Source organism: Toxotes jaculatrix, chromosome 4, assembly GCF_017976425.1.
Source record: "Toxotes jaculatrix isolate fToxJac2 chromosome 4, fToxJac2.pri, whole genome shotgun sequence".
NCBI classification, from domain to species: Eukaryota; Metazoa; Chordata; class Actinopteri; family Toxotidae; genus Toxotes; species Toxotes jaculatrix.
The window spans coordinates 21,329,957-21,342,165 of record NC_054397.1 but is presented as its reverse complement, the minus strand read 5'-3'; the positions used below and the strand labels follow the sequence as shown (position 1 = coordinate 21,342,165).

Sequence of the window (12,209 nt, the reverse complement as noted above, 5' to 3'; positions counted from 1 at the left end):
TACAGTCTTGGGAGTTTTATTATGCCTTGCAGGTCTTTTTGTCCAGAACCTCTCGAAGCTTCTTGAGTCTGCGTTCAGTTATGGCTCTGACATAGCTGTCTGATTGGATTATGGCCATGCCGTCTTGCACCACACCCATCACCAGCAAAGGGTTTTCCTCCATGGTGATGTTGGGGCAGGGGCAGCTCCAGTCTATCTTGGTGATAGTCACCTCCAGGTGTTTGGTATTGAAGAAAGTCAGTCCCATCTTTTCATCTCTCAGGACCTCTTCCAAACTAAAGCGGGCTAACCCAGAGTCCAGATCCTCCACCAGCTCTGTCAGCCTCCCCACAATGGCAAAGTCACTGCGGCATAAGCTGGGCACCATTTTCCCCTTCACCCTACAGGTTTTACAAGGTTTCCTTTTGGGTTGTGGGCAGTTTGCTTCACACTCTTTTTTGGTGCGGAAGCTGTTAGCATTCCCATGGCAGCCACCGTAGACGAAGGCTTGACATTGCTTCACGAGGGAATTCCAGGCCCAACGTGCCTCCCAAGATTTGCAGGGGCCTTGAACAGCAGGCAGGGAGCAGATGCCCATTCCCTCTCTCTGACAGGAGGCCTTGCACTCCTCATAAGTTTCAAATCGGTTGCGACTGTCGTCACATCCACCGTTGCTGAAGGCCATGCAGGAGCCCAGCTTGCTATCATAATACCAGTCCACATGACGCTCTCCACTGCACACTCTCAGGTCTACTTCAGCCAGGCAGTCTGCTGGCGAGAACGGTCTCCCCATGGGCATCTCAGGATCCTCAAAGAAATCATCATCAGCCCGGCGGATGACAGACAGCGGGTAGTCTGCACGGAGAACTCCAGCAGCGTTCCGTGCGATGCAGGTGTAAATACCTGTATCCCACACCTGAGCGTTGTAAATAACAAGCTGTCCAATGTTGGTGATAACCACGTTGCCATACATCTGGTCAGGTCTCATGACCAGCCGTTCTCGCCGTTCACTCTGTTTCTCCCATGTTACATCAGGTCTGGGAACTCCAGTGACGTCACAGTGGAAGCTGACCGTACCGCCTACGTAGATGGACTGATGGTGAGGGTTGGAGTACAGTGTCGGGGGCATGGGGTCCTCCTGGGAGGATGTTGGTGTGGGATGAGTCGTAGTGTCCTGAGGCAGTGGACTGGTGTGGGGCCCGGCGAGGTAGAAACGACAGGTGACCACGGTTAAACTCACCCCACGGATGCAGGCCTCTGCATCCATGTAGCAGCGGTTGAAATAGGTGAGGCCGTCTGAAGCACAGGTGAAGTTGGGCTCTTTCTCACATCGGTCCTGACACTTGCAGATGGGCTGCCCATCCCAAATGTCACAGGTTGCCCCTTGCTGGCTGCAGATAAAGCCCTCACAGGTAGCTGTGGAGGTGGGGGCGTCATCTCCTTTTCCTCCACCCTGCCCATCAGGCTGTGCTGGGGTGCCATCAGAGAAACGTGCGGCCACACAGCTGTTGAGGCCACACACGTTGGTGCAGCATTTCTCAAAGTCAGCACAGTCCTGAAAAAAGCAGCAGTTATGGAAGCTGATTAAAATAAACAAAACACAGAAGTAACATAATAATATACACGTTTGGTTATTCTTTTCTAACATAAATGAAATCACCTCATCGACGTTGCATTCCCTCTCGCAGGTGCTTTGCGCATCAACCCAGAGATTGGAGTTGAGCTTGTTAGGACAAAGTCCTTCGTGTTCAACTTTGGATCCCGCCACACTTGCACACAAAGAAAGTTCGGGTATCTGGCAAACCAGGAGCATCAGCAAATACGCGCATATCCATCCTAATCCTAGTTTAATTGAGCTGGGCGCGTTATGCCACTGTGTATCCCTTATACGTCTGTTCTCCAAGAGCTGTTGAGGGATTTTACTCATTGTTGCCCTTTTGGATGAGTCGCCCACCGAGTAATTCCATTCCTACTTTCCTACTTTAGGTCTTCAAAAGGGGAAGACTATGATCGAGTTTCAAAGGTAGTCCGTTTTGTGCGTAAACTTAAGAGTCGGTTTTCTGTCCTGAGATAGAAAAGTAGCTGTATTCCCACCACTCAAAGCGAGTTCCCATACGCTGGACATTTACTCAACAAAGTAAATTCCGGTAAAGAGTAAAAAAAAAAAAGAAAAAAAAAGAATGAAAGAAAAAAGAAAGTGGACTGCATAAAATGTTCGCATTGATAATTAAAACAAACCTCTTGCAACAATGGACGAAATCTCATTCAGGTCGATTCCCCAGAACAGCGAAATAAGCGAACGAAAGTGCACAATGAGAGAGAAAGACGCAACATCAGCCTTTCAGAGCGTGAATGGAGGTGGAAAGGGCAGCCCCTCTGACCGCCCCCATGGTCGTCCAGTGTCTGAAACTTTTATGAAGCAGCACCATGCGCTAAGCAACTGGACAAACATTGTAAAAAAAAAAAAAAAAAAACATCAAAGAAACCGCGGGGCCGCGGTGGCAAGCTGTCCTAACAACCGTGCGCACGGAGCCAAACATTCCGGTGAGAAATCCAATGTTAAATGTGTCCAGACGCAATTTGGTGACATTCACATATACATGTATTACATATATTACATGTATATACATATATTTTTTCTCGCTAAGCTTTCTCGTTGTTGTTGTTGGTCAGTAATGTCACCTTCGCTTGTGGTTAGATGTGTCCAAATGTTTTACGCAATGCAAACGTAAATATTAGATTTCGTGCAAAACAAACACATAACAATTAGTTTTTTGTTTTTGTTTTTTAAGTGTCGTCTGGGGAGCAAGGCGGAAAGTGTGAAAACCAAACGGGGCGTGTCGCATCACGTCTTGCAAAACATGTTGTTTACGTCCTCCGTGTCTAGACGTGGGTCAGTTTACCACCGTCCCTCATTCACACGGGGCTCAGAGATGCCACGGTCAGGTGGGAAGACGTAAAAGAAAAAAAAGCGCCTCATTTTTCAATAGCGTGGGACTCATCTTTGTCCCGGAGCAGCTCCGGGGCGATGAGAAGCAGCTCCCCCTCTTTTCATTGGAAGTGACCCTTGCAACCTTTAGGTGACTTTTTGACCGCGTTGCATTCAGGCGCCGCAGCGATGCGCCGGTTATCCAAAACTGGCCAATACCGAGAGAGCAGCTAATCAATTCAGCACCCCTCACCCCTCCTCACCCCCACTCCCACCCCACCACACCACCACGGCTTTTATTGCACTTGGGCACCCGCTGTCCCGCACTGGACAAAGGGAAAAAAATTAAAGCTGCAAGCAGCGATGAGCGGGCCCTCGTACCCCTTGCGACATGCGGGAGCCAGTATTAGTAAGGCTTCAAAATATGCCAAAAAAGTCATATTTTAGTAAGACCTCAAAATGTCATAAAAAACGTCATAGTATAGTAAGGCGTCAACATATGCCATAAAAAGTCATATTTTAGTAAGACCTCAAAATGTCATAAAAATAGTCATAGTATAGTAAGGCATCAAAATCGGCCAAAAAAAGTCAAATTTTTTTTGGCCTCAAAATGTCATAAAAATGGTCATAGTATAGTAAGGCGTCAAAATCGGCTAAAAAAAAGTCATTTTTCAGAACAGCCTAAAAATGTCATAAAAATGGTCATAGTATAGTAAGGCGCCAAAATCGGCCAAAAAAAGTCAAAAATTTTTTTGACCTCAAATTATCATAAAAAAACGTCATAGTATAGTAAGGCGTCAAAGTCGGCCAAAAAAAGTTAAAAAAAAATTTTGACCTCAATATGTCATAAAAAACGTCATAGTATAGTAAGGCGTCAAAATTGGCCAAAAAAAGTCAAAATTTTTTTGGACCTCAAAATGTCATAAAAAACGTCATAATATAGTAAGACGTCAAAATCGGCCAAAAAAAGTCAAAAATTTTTTGACCTCAAATTGTCATAAAAAACGTCATAGTATAGTAAGGCGTCAAAATCGGCCAAAAAAAGTCAAAATTTTTTTGACCTCAAAATGTCATAAAAAACGACATAGTATGGTAAGGCGTCAAAATCGGCCAAAAAAAGTCAAAAAATTTTTTGACCTCAAAATGTCATAAAAAACGTCATAGTATAGTAAGGCGTCAAAATCGGCCAAAAAGTGTCACAATTTTTTTTGACCTCAAAATGTCATAAAACACGTCATAGTATAGTAAGGCGTCAAAATCGGCCAAAAAAAGTCAAAATTTTTTTGGACCTCAAAATGTCATAAAAATGTCATAGTATAGTAAGCCGTTTTTTTCGGCCAAAAAAAGTCACAATTTTTTTGGACCTCAAAATGTCATAAAAAACGTCATAGTATAGTAAGGCGTCAAAAAATGCCCAAAAAAGTCAAAAAAATTTTTTGACCTCAAAATGTCATAAAAAACGTCATAGTATAGTAAGGCGTCAAAATCGGCCAAAAAAAGTCCAAATTTTTTTTTACCTCAAAATGTCATAAAACACGTCATAGTATAGTAAGGCGTTTTTTTCGGGCCAAAAAAAGTCAACATTTTTTTTGACCTTAAAATGTCATAAAAAACGTCATAGTATAGTAAGGCGTCAAAATCGGCCAAAAAAAGTCCAAATTTTTTTGGACCTCAAAATGTCATAAAAAACGTCATAGTATATTAAGGCGTCAAAATCGGCCAAAAAAAGTCAACATTTTTTTGGACCTCAAAATGTCATAAAAAAACGTCAAAGTATAGTAAGGCGTCAAAATCGGCCAAAAAAAGTCAAAAAATTTTTGGACCTCAAAATGTCATAAAAAACGTCATAGTATAGTAAGGCGTTTTTTTCGGCCAAAAAAAGTCAAAATTTTTTTTGACCTCAAAATGTCATAAAACACGTCATAGTATAGTAAGGCGTCAAAATCGGCCAAAAAAAGTCAAAATTTTTTTTGACCTCAAAATATCATAAAAAACGTCATAGTATAGTAAGGCGTCAAAATCGGCCAAAAAAAGTCAACATTTTTTTGGACCTCAAAATGTCATAAAAAACGTCATAGTATAGTAAGGCGTCAAAATCGGCCAAAAAAAGTCAAAAAATTTTTTGACCTCAAAATGTCATAAAAAACGTCATAGTATAGTAAGGCGTTTTTTTCGGGCAAAAAAAGTCACAATTTTTTTGGACCTCAAAATGTCATAAAAAACGTCATAGTATAGTAAGGCGTTTTTTTCGGCCAAAAAAAGTCAAAATTGTTTTTGACCTCAAAATGTCATAAAAAACGTCATAGTATAGTAAGGCGTCAAAATCGGCCAAAAAAAGTCAAAATTGTTTTTGACCTCAAAATGTCATAAAAAACGTCATAGTATAGTAAGGCGTTTTTTTCGGCCAAAAAAAGTCAAAATTTTTTTGGAACTCAAAATGTCATAAAAAACGTCATAGTATAGTAAGGCGTCAAAATCGGCCAAAAAAAGTCACAATTTTTTTGGACCTCAAAATGTCATAAAAAACGTCATAGTATAGTAAGGCATTTTTTTCGGGCAAAAAAAGTCACAATTTTTTTGGACCTCAAAATGTCATAAAAAACGTCATAGTATAGTAAGGCGTCAAACTCGGCCAAAAAAAGTCAAAATTTTTTTTGACCTCAAAATGTCATAAAACACGTCATAGTATAGTAAGGCGTTTTTTTCGGCCAAAAAAAGTCAAAATTTTTTTGACCTCAAAATGTCATAAAACACGTCATAGTATAGTAAGGTGTCAAAATCGGCCAAAAAAAGTCAAAATTTTTTTTGACCTCAAAATGTCATAAAAAACGTCATAGTATAGTAAGGCGTCAAAATCGGCCAAAAAAAGTCAAAAAAATTTTTGACCTCAAAATGTCATAAAAAACGTCATAGTATAGTAAGGCGTCAAAATCGGCCAAAAAAAGTCACAATTTTTTTGGACCTCAAAATGTCATAAAAACGTCATAGTATAGTAAGGCGTCAAAATCGGCCAAAAAAAGTCCAAATTTTTTTTGACCTCAAAATGTCATAAAACACGTCATAGTATAGTAAGGCGTTTTTTTCGGCCAAAAAAAGTCAAAATTTTTTTGACCTCAAAATGTCATAAAACACGTCATAGTATAGTAAGGTGTCAAAATCGGCCAAAAAAAGTCAAAATTTTTTTTGACCTCAAAATGTCATAAAAAACGTCATAGTATAGTAAGGCGTCAAAATCGGCCAAAAAAAGTCAAAAAATTTTTTGACCTCAAAATGTCATAAAAAACGTCATAGTATAGTAAGGCGTCAAAATCGGCCAAAAAAAGTCACAATTTTTTTGGACCTCAAAATGTCATAAAAAACGTCATAGTATAGTAAGGCGTTTTTTTCGGCCAAAAAAAGTAAAAATTTTTTTGGAACTCAAAATGTCATAAAAAACGTCATAGTATAGTAAGGCGTCAAAATCGGCCAAAAAAAGTCACAATTTTTTTGGACCTCAAAATGTCATAAAAAACGTCATAGTATAGTAAGGCATTTTTTTCGGGCAAAAAAAGTCACAATTTTTTTGGACCTCAAAATGTCATAAAAAACGTCATAGTATAGTAAGGCGTCAAAATCGGCCAAAAAAAGTCAACATTTTTTTTTACCTCAAAATGTCATAAAAACGTCATAGTATAGTAAGGCGTTTTTTTCGGCCAAAAAAAGGCAAAATTTTTTTGGACCTCAAAATGTCATAAAAAACGTCATAGTATAGTAAGGCGTCAAAATCGGCCAAAAAAAGTCAAAATTTTTTTTGACCTCAAAATGTCATAAAACACGTCATAGTATAGTAAGGCGTCAAAATCGGCCAAAAAAAGTCAAAAATTTTTTTGACCTCAAAATGTCATAAAACACGTCATAGTATAGTAAGGCATCAAAATCGGCCAAAAAAAGTCAACATTTTTTTGGACCTCAAAATGTCATAAAAAAACGTCAAAGTATAGTAAGGCGTCAAAATCGGCCAAAAAAAGTCAAAATTTTTTTTGACCTCAAAATGTCATAAAAAACGTCATAGTATAGTAAGGCGTCAAAATCGGCCAAAAAAAGTCACAATTTTTTTGGACCTCAAAATTTCATAAAAAACGTCATAGTATAGTAAGGCGTCAAACTCGGCCAAAAAAAGTCAAAAAATTTTTTGACCTCAAAATGTCATAAAAAACGTCATAGTATAGTAAGGCGTTTTTTTCGGCCAAAAAAAGTCAAAATTGTTTTTGACCTCAAAATGTCATAAAAAACGTCATAGTATAGTAAGGCGTCAAAATCGGCCAAAAAAAGTCCAAATTTTTTTGGACCTCAAAATGTCATAAAAAACGTCATAGTATAGTAAGGCGTCAAAATCGGCCAAAAAAAGTCCAAATTTTTTTGGACCTCAAAATGTCATAAAAAACGTCATAGTATAGTAAGGCGTTTTTTTCGGCCAAAAAAAGTCAAAATTTTTTTTGACCTCAAAATGTCATAAAAAACGTCATAGTATAGTAAGGCGTCAAAATCGGCCAAAAAAAGTCAAAAAATTTTTTGACCTCAAAATGTCATAAAAAACGTCATAGTATAGTAAGGCGTTTTTTTCGGCCAAAAAAAGTCAAACATTTTTTTGACCTCAAAATGTCATAAAAAACGTCATAGTATAGTAAGGCGTCAAAATCGGCCAAAAAAAGTCCAAATTTTTTTGGACCTCAAAATGTCATAAAAAACGTCATAGTATAGTAAGGCTTTAAAATCGGCCAAAAAAAGTCAAAATTTTTTTTGACCTCAAAATGTCATAAAAAACGTCATAGTATAGTAAGGCGTCAAAATCGGCCAAAAAAAGTCAAAAAATTTTTTGACCTCAAAATGTCATAAAAAACGTCATAGTATAGTAAGGCGTCAAAATCGGCCAAAAAAAGTCACAATTTTTTTTAACCTCAAAATGTCATAAAAAACGTCATAGTATAGTAAGGCGTTTTTTTCGGCCAAAAAAAGTCAAAATTTTTTTGGACCTCAAAATGTCATAAAAAACGTCATAGTATAGTAAGGCGTCAAAATCGGCCAAAAAAAGTCCAAATTTTTTTTGACCTCAAAATGTCATAAAACACGTCATAGTATAGTAAGGCGTCAAAATCGGCCAAAAAAAGTCAAAATTTTTTCGGACCTCAAAATGTCATAAAAAACGTCATAGTATAGTAAGGCGTTTTTTTCGGCCAAAAAAAGTCACAATTTTTTTGACCTCAAAATGTCATAAAAAACGTCATAGTATAGTAAGGCGTTTTTTTTCGGCCAAAAAAAGTCAAAATTTTTTTTGACCTCAAAATGTCATAAAAAACGTCATAGTATAGTAAGGCGTCAAAATCGGCCAAAAAAAGTCAAAAATTTTTTTGACCTCAAAATGTCATAAAAAACGTCATAGTATAGTAAGGCGTTTTTTTCGGCCAAAAAAAGTCAAAAATTTTTTTGACCTCAAAATGTCATAAAAAACGTCATAGTTTAGTAAGGCGTCAAAATCGGCCAAAAAAAGTCAAAAAATTTTTTGACCTCAAAATGTCATAAAAAACGTCATAGTATAGTAAGACGTCAAAATTGGCCAAAAAAAGTCAAAATTTTTTTTGACCTCAAAATGTCATAAAAAACGTCATAGTATAGTAAGGCTTTAAAATCGGCCAAAAAAAGTCCAAGTTTTTTTGGACCTCAAAATGTCATAAAAAACGTCATAGTATAGTAAGGCGTCAAACTCGGCCAAAAAAAGTCACAATTTTTTTTGACCTCAAAATGTCATAAAAAACGTCATAGTATAGTAAGACGTCAAAATTGGCCAAAAAAAGTCAAAAATTTTTTTGACCTCAAAATGTCATAAAAAACGTCATAGTATAGTAAGACGTCAAAATTGGCCAAAAAAAGTCAAAAATTTTTTTGACCTCAAAATGTCATAAAAAACGTCATAGTATAGTAAGGCTTTAAAATTGGCCAAAAAAAGTCCAAATTTTTTTTGACCTCAAAATGTCATAAAAAACGTCATAGTATAGTAAGGCTTTAAAATCGGCCAAAAAAAGTCACAATTTTTTTTGACCTCAAAATGTCATAAAAAACGTCATAGTATAGTAAGGCGTCAAACTCGGCCAAAAAAAGTCACAATTTTTTTTGACCTCAAAATGTCATAAAAAACGTGATAGTATAGTAAGGCGTTTTTTTTCGGCCAAAAAAAGTCAAAAATTTTTTTGACCTCAAAATGTCATAAAAAACGTCATAGTATAGTAAGGCGTTTTTTTCGGCCAAAAAAAGTCAAAAATTTTTTTGACCTCAAAATGTCATAAAAAACGTCATAGTATAGCAAGGCGTTTTTTTCGGCCAAAAAAAGTCAAAAAAATTTTTGACCTCAAAATGTCATAAAAAACGTCATAGTATAGTAAGGCGTCAAAATCGGCCAAAAAAAGTCCAAATTTTTTTGGACCTCAAAATGTCATAAAAAACGTCATAGTATAGTAAGGCGTTTTTTTCGGCCAAAAAAAGTCAAAAAATTTTTTGACCTCAAAATGTCATAAAAAACGTCATAGTATAGTAAGGCGTTTTTTTCGGCCAAAAAAAGTAAAAAATTTTTTTGACCTCAAAATGTCATAAAAAACGTCATAGTATAGTAAGGCGTCAAACTCGGCCAAAAAAAGTCACAATTTTTTTTTACCTCAAAATGTCATAAAAAACATCATAGTATAGTAAGACGTCAAAATTGGCCAAAAAAAGTCAAAAAAATTTTTGACCTCAAAATGTCATAAAAAACGTCATAGTATAGTAAGGCGTTTTTTTCGGCCAAAAAAAGTCAAAATTGTTTTTGACCTCAAAATGTCATAAAAAACGTCATAGTATAGTAAGGCGTCAAACTCGGCCAAAAAAAGTCACAATTTTTTTTTACCTCAAAATGTCATAAAAAACGTCATAGTATAGTAAGGCGTTTTTTTCAGCCAAAAAAAGTCAAAATTGTTTTTGACCTCAAAATGTCATAAAAAACGTCATAGTATAGTAAGGCGTTTTTTTCGGGCCAAAAAAAGTCAACATTTTTTTTGACCTTAAAATGTCATAAAAAACGTCATAGTATAGTAAGGCGTCAAAATCGGCCAAAAAAAGTCAAAATTTTTTTGGACCTCAAAATGTCATAAAAAACGTCTTAGTATAGTAAGGCGTCAAAATCGGCCAAAAAAAGTCAAAATTTTTTCGGACCTCAAAATGTCATAAAAAACATCATAGTATAGTAAGGCGTCAAAGTCGGCCAAAAAAAGTCACAATTTTTTTGGACCTCAAAATGTCATAAAAAACGTCATAGTATAGTAAGGCGTCAAAATCGGCCAAAAAAAGTCAAAAATTTTTTTGACCTCAAAATGTCATAAAAAACGTCATAGTATAGTAAGGCGTCAAACTCGGCCAAAAAAAGCCACAATTGTTTTTGACCTCAAAATGTCATAAAAAACGTCATAGTATAGTAAGGCGTCAAAATCGGCCAAAAAAAGTCCAAATTTTTTTGGACCTCAAAATGTCATAAAAAACGTCATAGTATAGTAAGGCTTTAAAATCGGCCAAAAAAAGTCAAAATTTTTTTTGACCTCAAAATGTCATAAAAAACGTCATAGTATAGTAAGGCGTCAAAATCGGCCAAAAAAAGTCAAAAAATTTTTTGACCTCAAAATGTCATAAAAAACGTCATAGTATAGTAAGACGTCAAAATTGGCCAAAAAAAGTCAAAAATTTTTTTGACCTCAAAATGTCATAAAAAACGTCATAGTATAGTAAGGCGTTTTTTTCGGCCAAAAAAAGTCACAATTTTTTTGGACCTCAAAATGTCATAAAAAACGTCATAGTATAGTAAGGCGTCAAAATCGGCCAAAAAAAGTCACAATTTTTTTGGACCTCAAAATGTCATAAAAAACGTCATAGTATAGTAAGGCGTCAAAATCGGCCAAAAAAAGTCAAAAATTTTTTGACCTCAAAATGTCATAAAAAACGTCATAGTATAGTAAGGCGTTTTTTTCGGCCAAAAAAAGTCAAAAAATTTTTTGACCTCAAAATGTCATAAAAAACGTCATAGTATAGTAAGGCGTTTTTTTCGGCCAAAAAAAGTCAAACATTTTTTTGACCTCAAAATGTCATAAAAAACGTCATAGTATAGTAAGGCTTTAAAATCGGCCAAAAAAAGTCAAAATTTTTTTTGACCTCAAAATGTCATAAAAAACGTCATAGTATAGTAAGGCGTTTTTTTCGGCCAAAAAAAGTCAAAAAATTTTTTGACCTCAAAATGTCATAAAAAACGTCATAGTATAGTAAGGCGTTTTTATCGGCCAAAAAAAGTCAAAAAATTTTTTGACCTCAAAATGTCATAAAAAACGTCATAGTATAGTAAGGCGTTTTTTTCGGCCAAAAAAAGTCACAATTTTTTTGGACCTCAAAATGTCATAAAAAACGTCATAGTATAGTAAGGCGTCAAAATCGGCCAAAAAAAGTCACAATTTTTTTTGACCTCAAAATGTCATAAAAAACGTCATAGTATAGTAAGACGTCAAAATTGGCCAAAAAAAGTCAAAAATTTTTTTGACCTCAAAATTTCATAAAAAACGTCATAGTATAGTAAGGCGTTTTTTTCGGCCAAAAAAAGTCCAAATTTTTTTTGACCTCAAAATGTCATAAAAAACGTCATAGTATAGTAAGGCTTTAAAATCGGCCAAAAAAAGTCAAAATTTTTTTTGACCTCAAAATGTCATAAAAAACGTCATAGTATAGTAAGGCGTTTTTTTCGGCCAAAAAAAGTCAAAATTTTTTTTGACCTCAAAATGTCATAAAAAACGTCATAGTATAGTAAGGCGTCAAAATCGGCCAAAAAAAGTCAAAAAATTTTTGGACCTCAAAATGTCATAAAAAACGTCATAGTATAGTAAGGCGTTTTTTTCGGCCAAAAAAAGTCAAAATTTTTTTTGACCTCAAAATGTCATAAAAAAACGTCATAGTATAGCAAGGCGTTTTTTTCGGCCAAAAAAAGTCAAAAAAATTTTTGACCTCAAAATGTCATAAAAAACGTCATAGTATAGTAAGGCGTCAAAATCGGCCAAAAAAAGTCAAAAAATTTTTGGACCTCAAAATGTCATAAAAAACGTCATAGTATAGTAAGGCGTTTTTTTCGGCCAAAAAAAGTCAAAATTTTTTTTGACCTCAAAATGTCATAAAAAACGTCATAGTATAGTAAGGCTTTAAAATCGGCCAAAAAAAGTCCAAATTTTTTTTGACCTCAAAATGTCATAAAAAACGTCATAGTATA

At 35.5% G+C, this 12,209-nt stretch overlaps 1 protein-coding gene across 1 annotated transcript; it reads right to left on the bottom strand.

Annotated features, from left to right (window-relative positions):
* Nucleotides 1-19: 19 nt before the first annotated feature.
* On the bottom strand, nucleotides 20-1,906 carry wfikkn1 (WAP, follistatin/kazal, immunoglobulin, kunitz and netrin domain containing 1). The gene is made up of 2 exons (XM_041035317.1): nucleotides 1,640-1,906; nucleotides 20-1,534 (listed from the first exon to the last, which is right to left on the bottom strand). The coding sequence occupies exons 1-2, from the start codon at nucleotides 1,904-1,906 to the stop codon at nucleotides 20-22; spliced, it is 1,782 nt and encodes a 593-aa protein (XP_040891251.1).
* Between the last annotated feature and the right edge of the window lie 10,303 nt (nucleotides 1,907-12,209).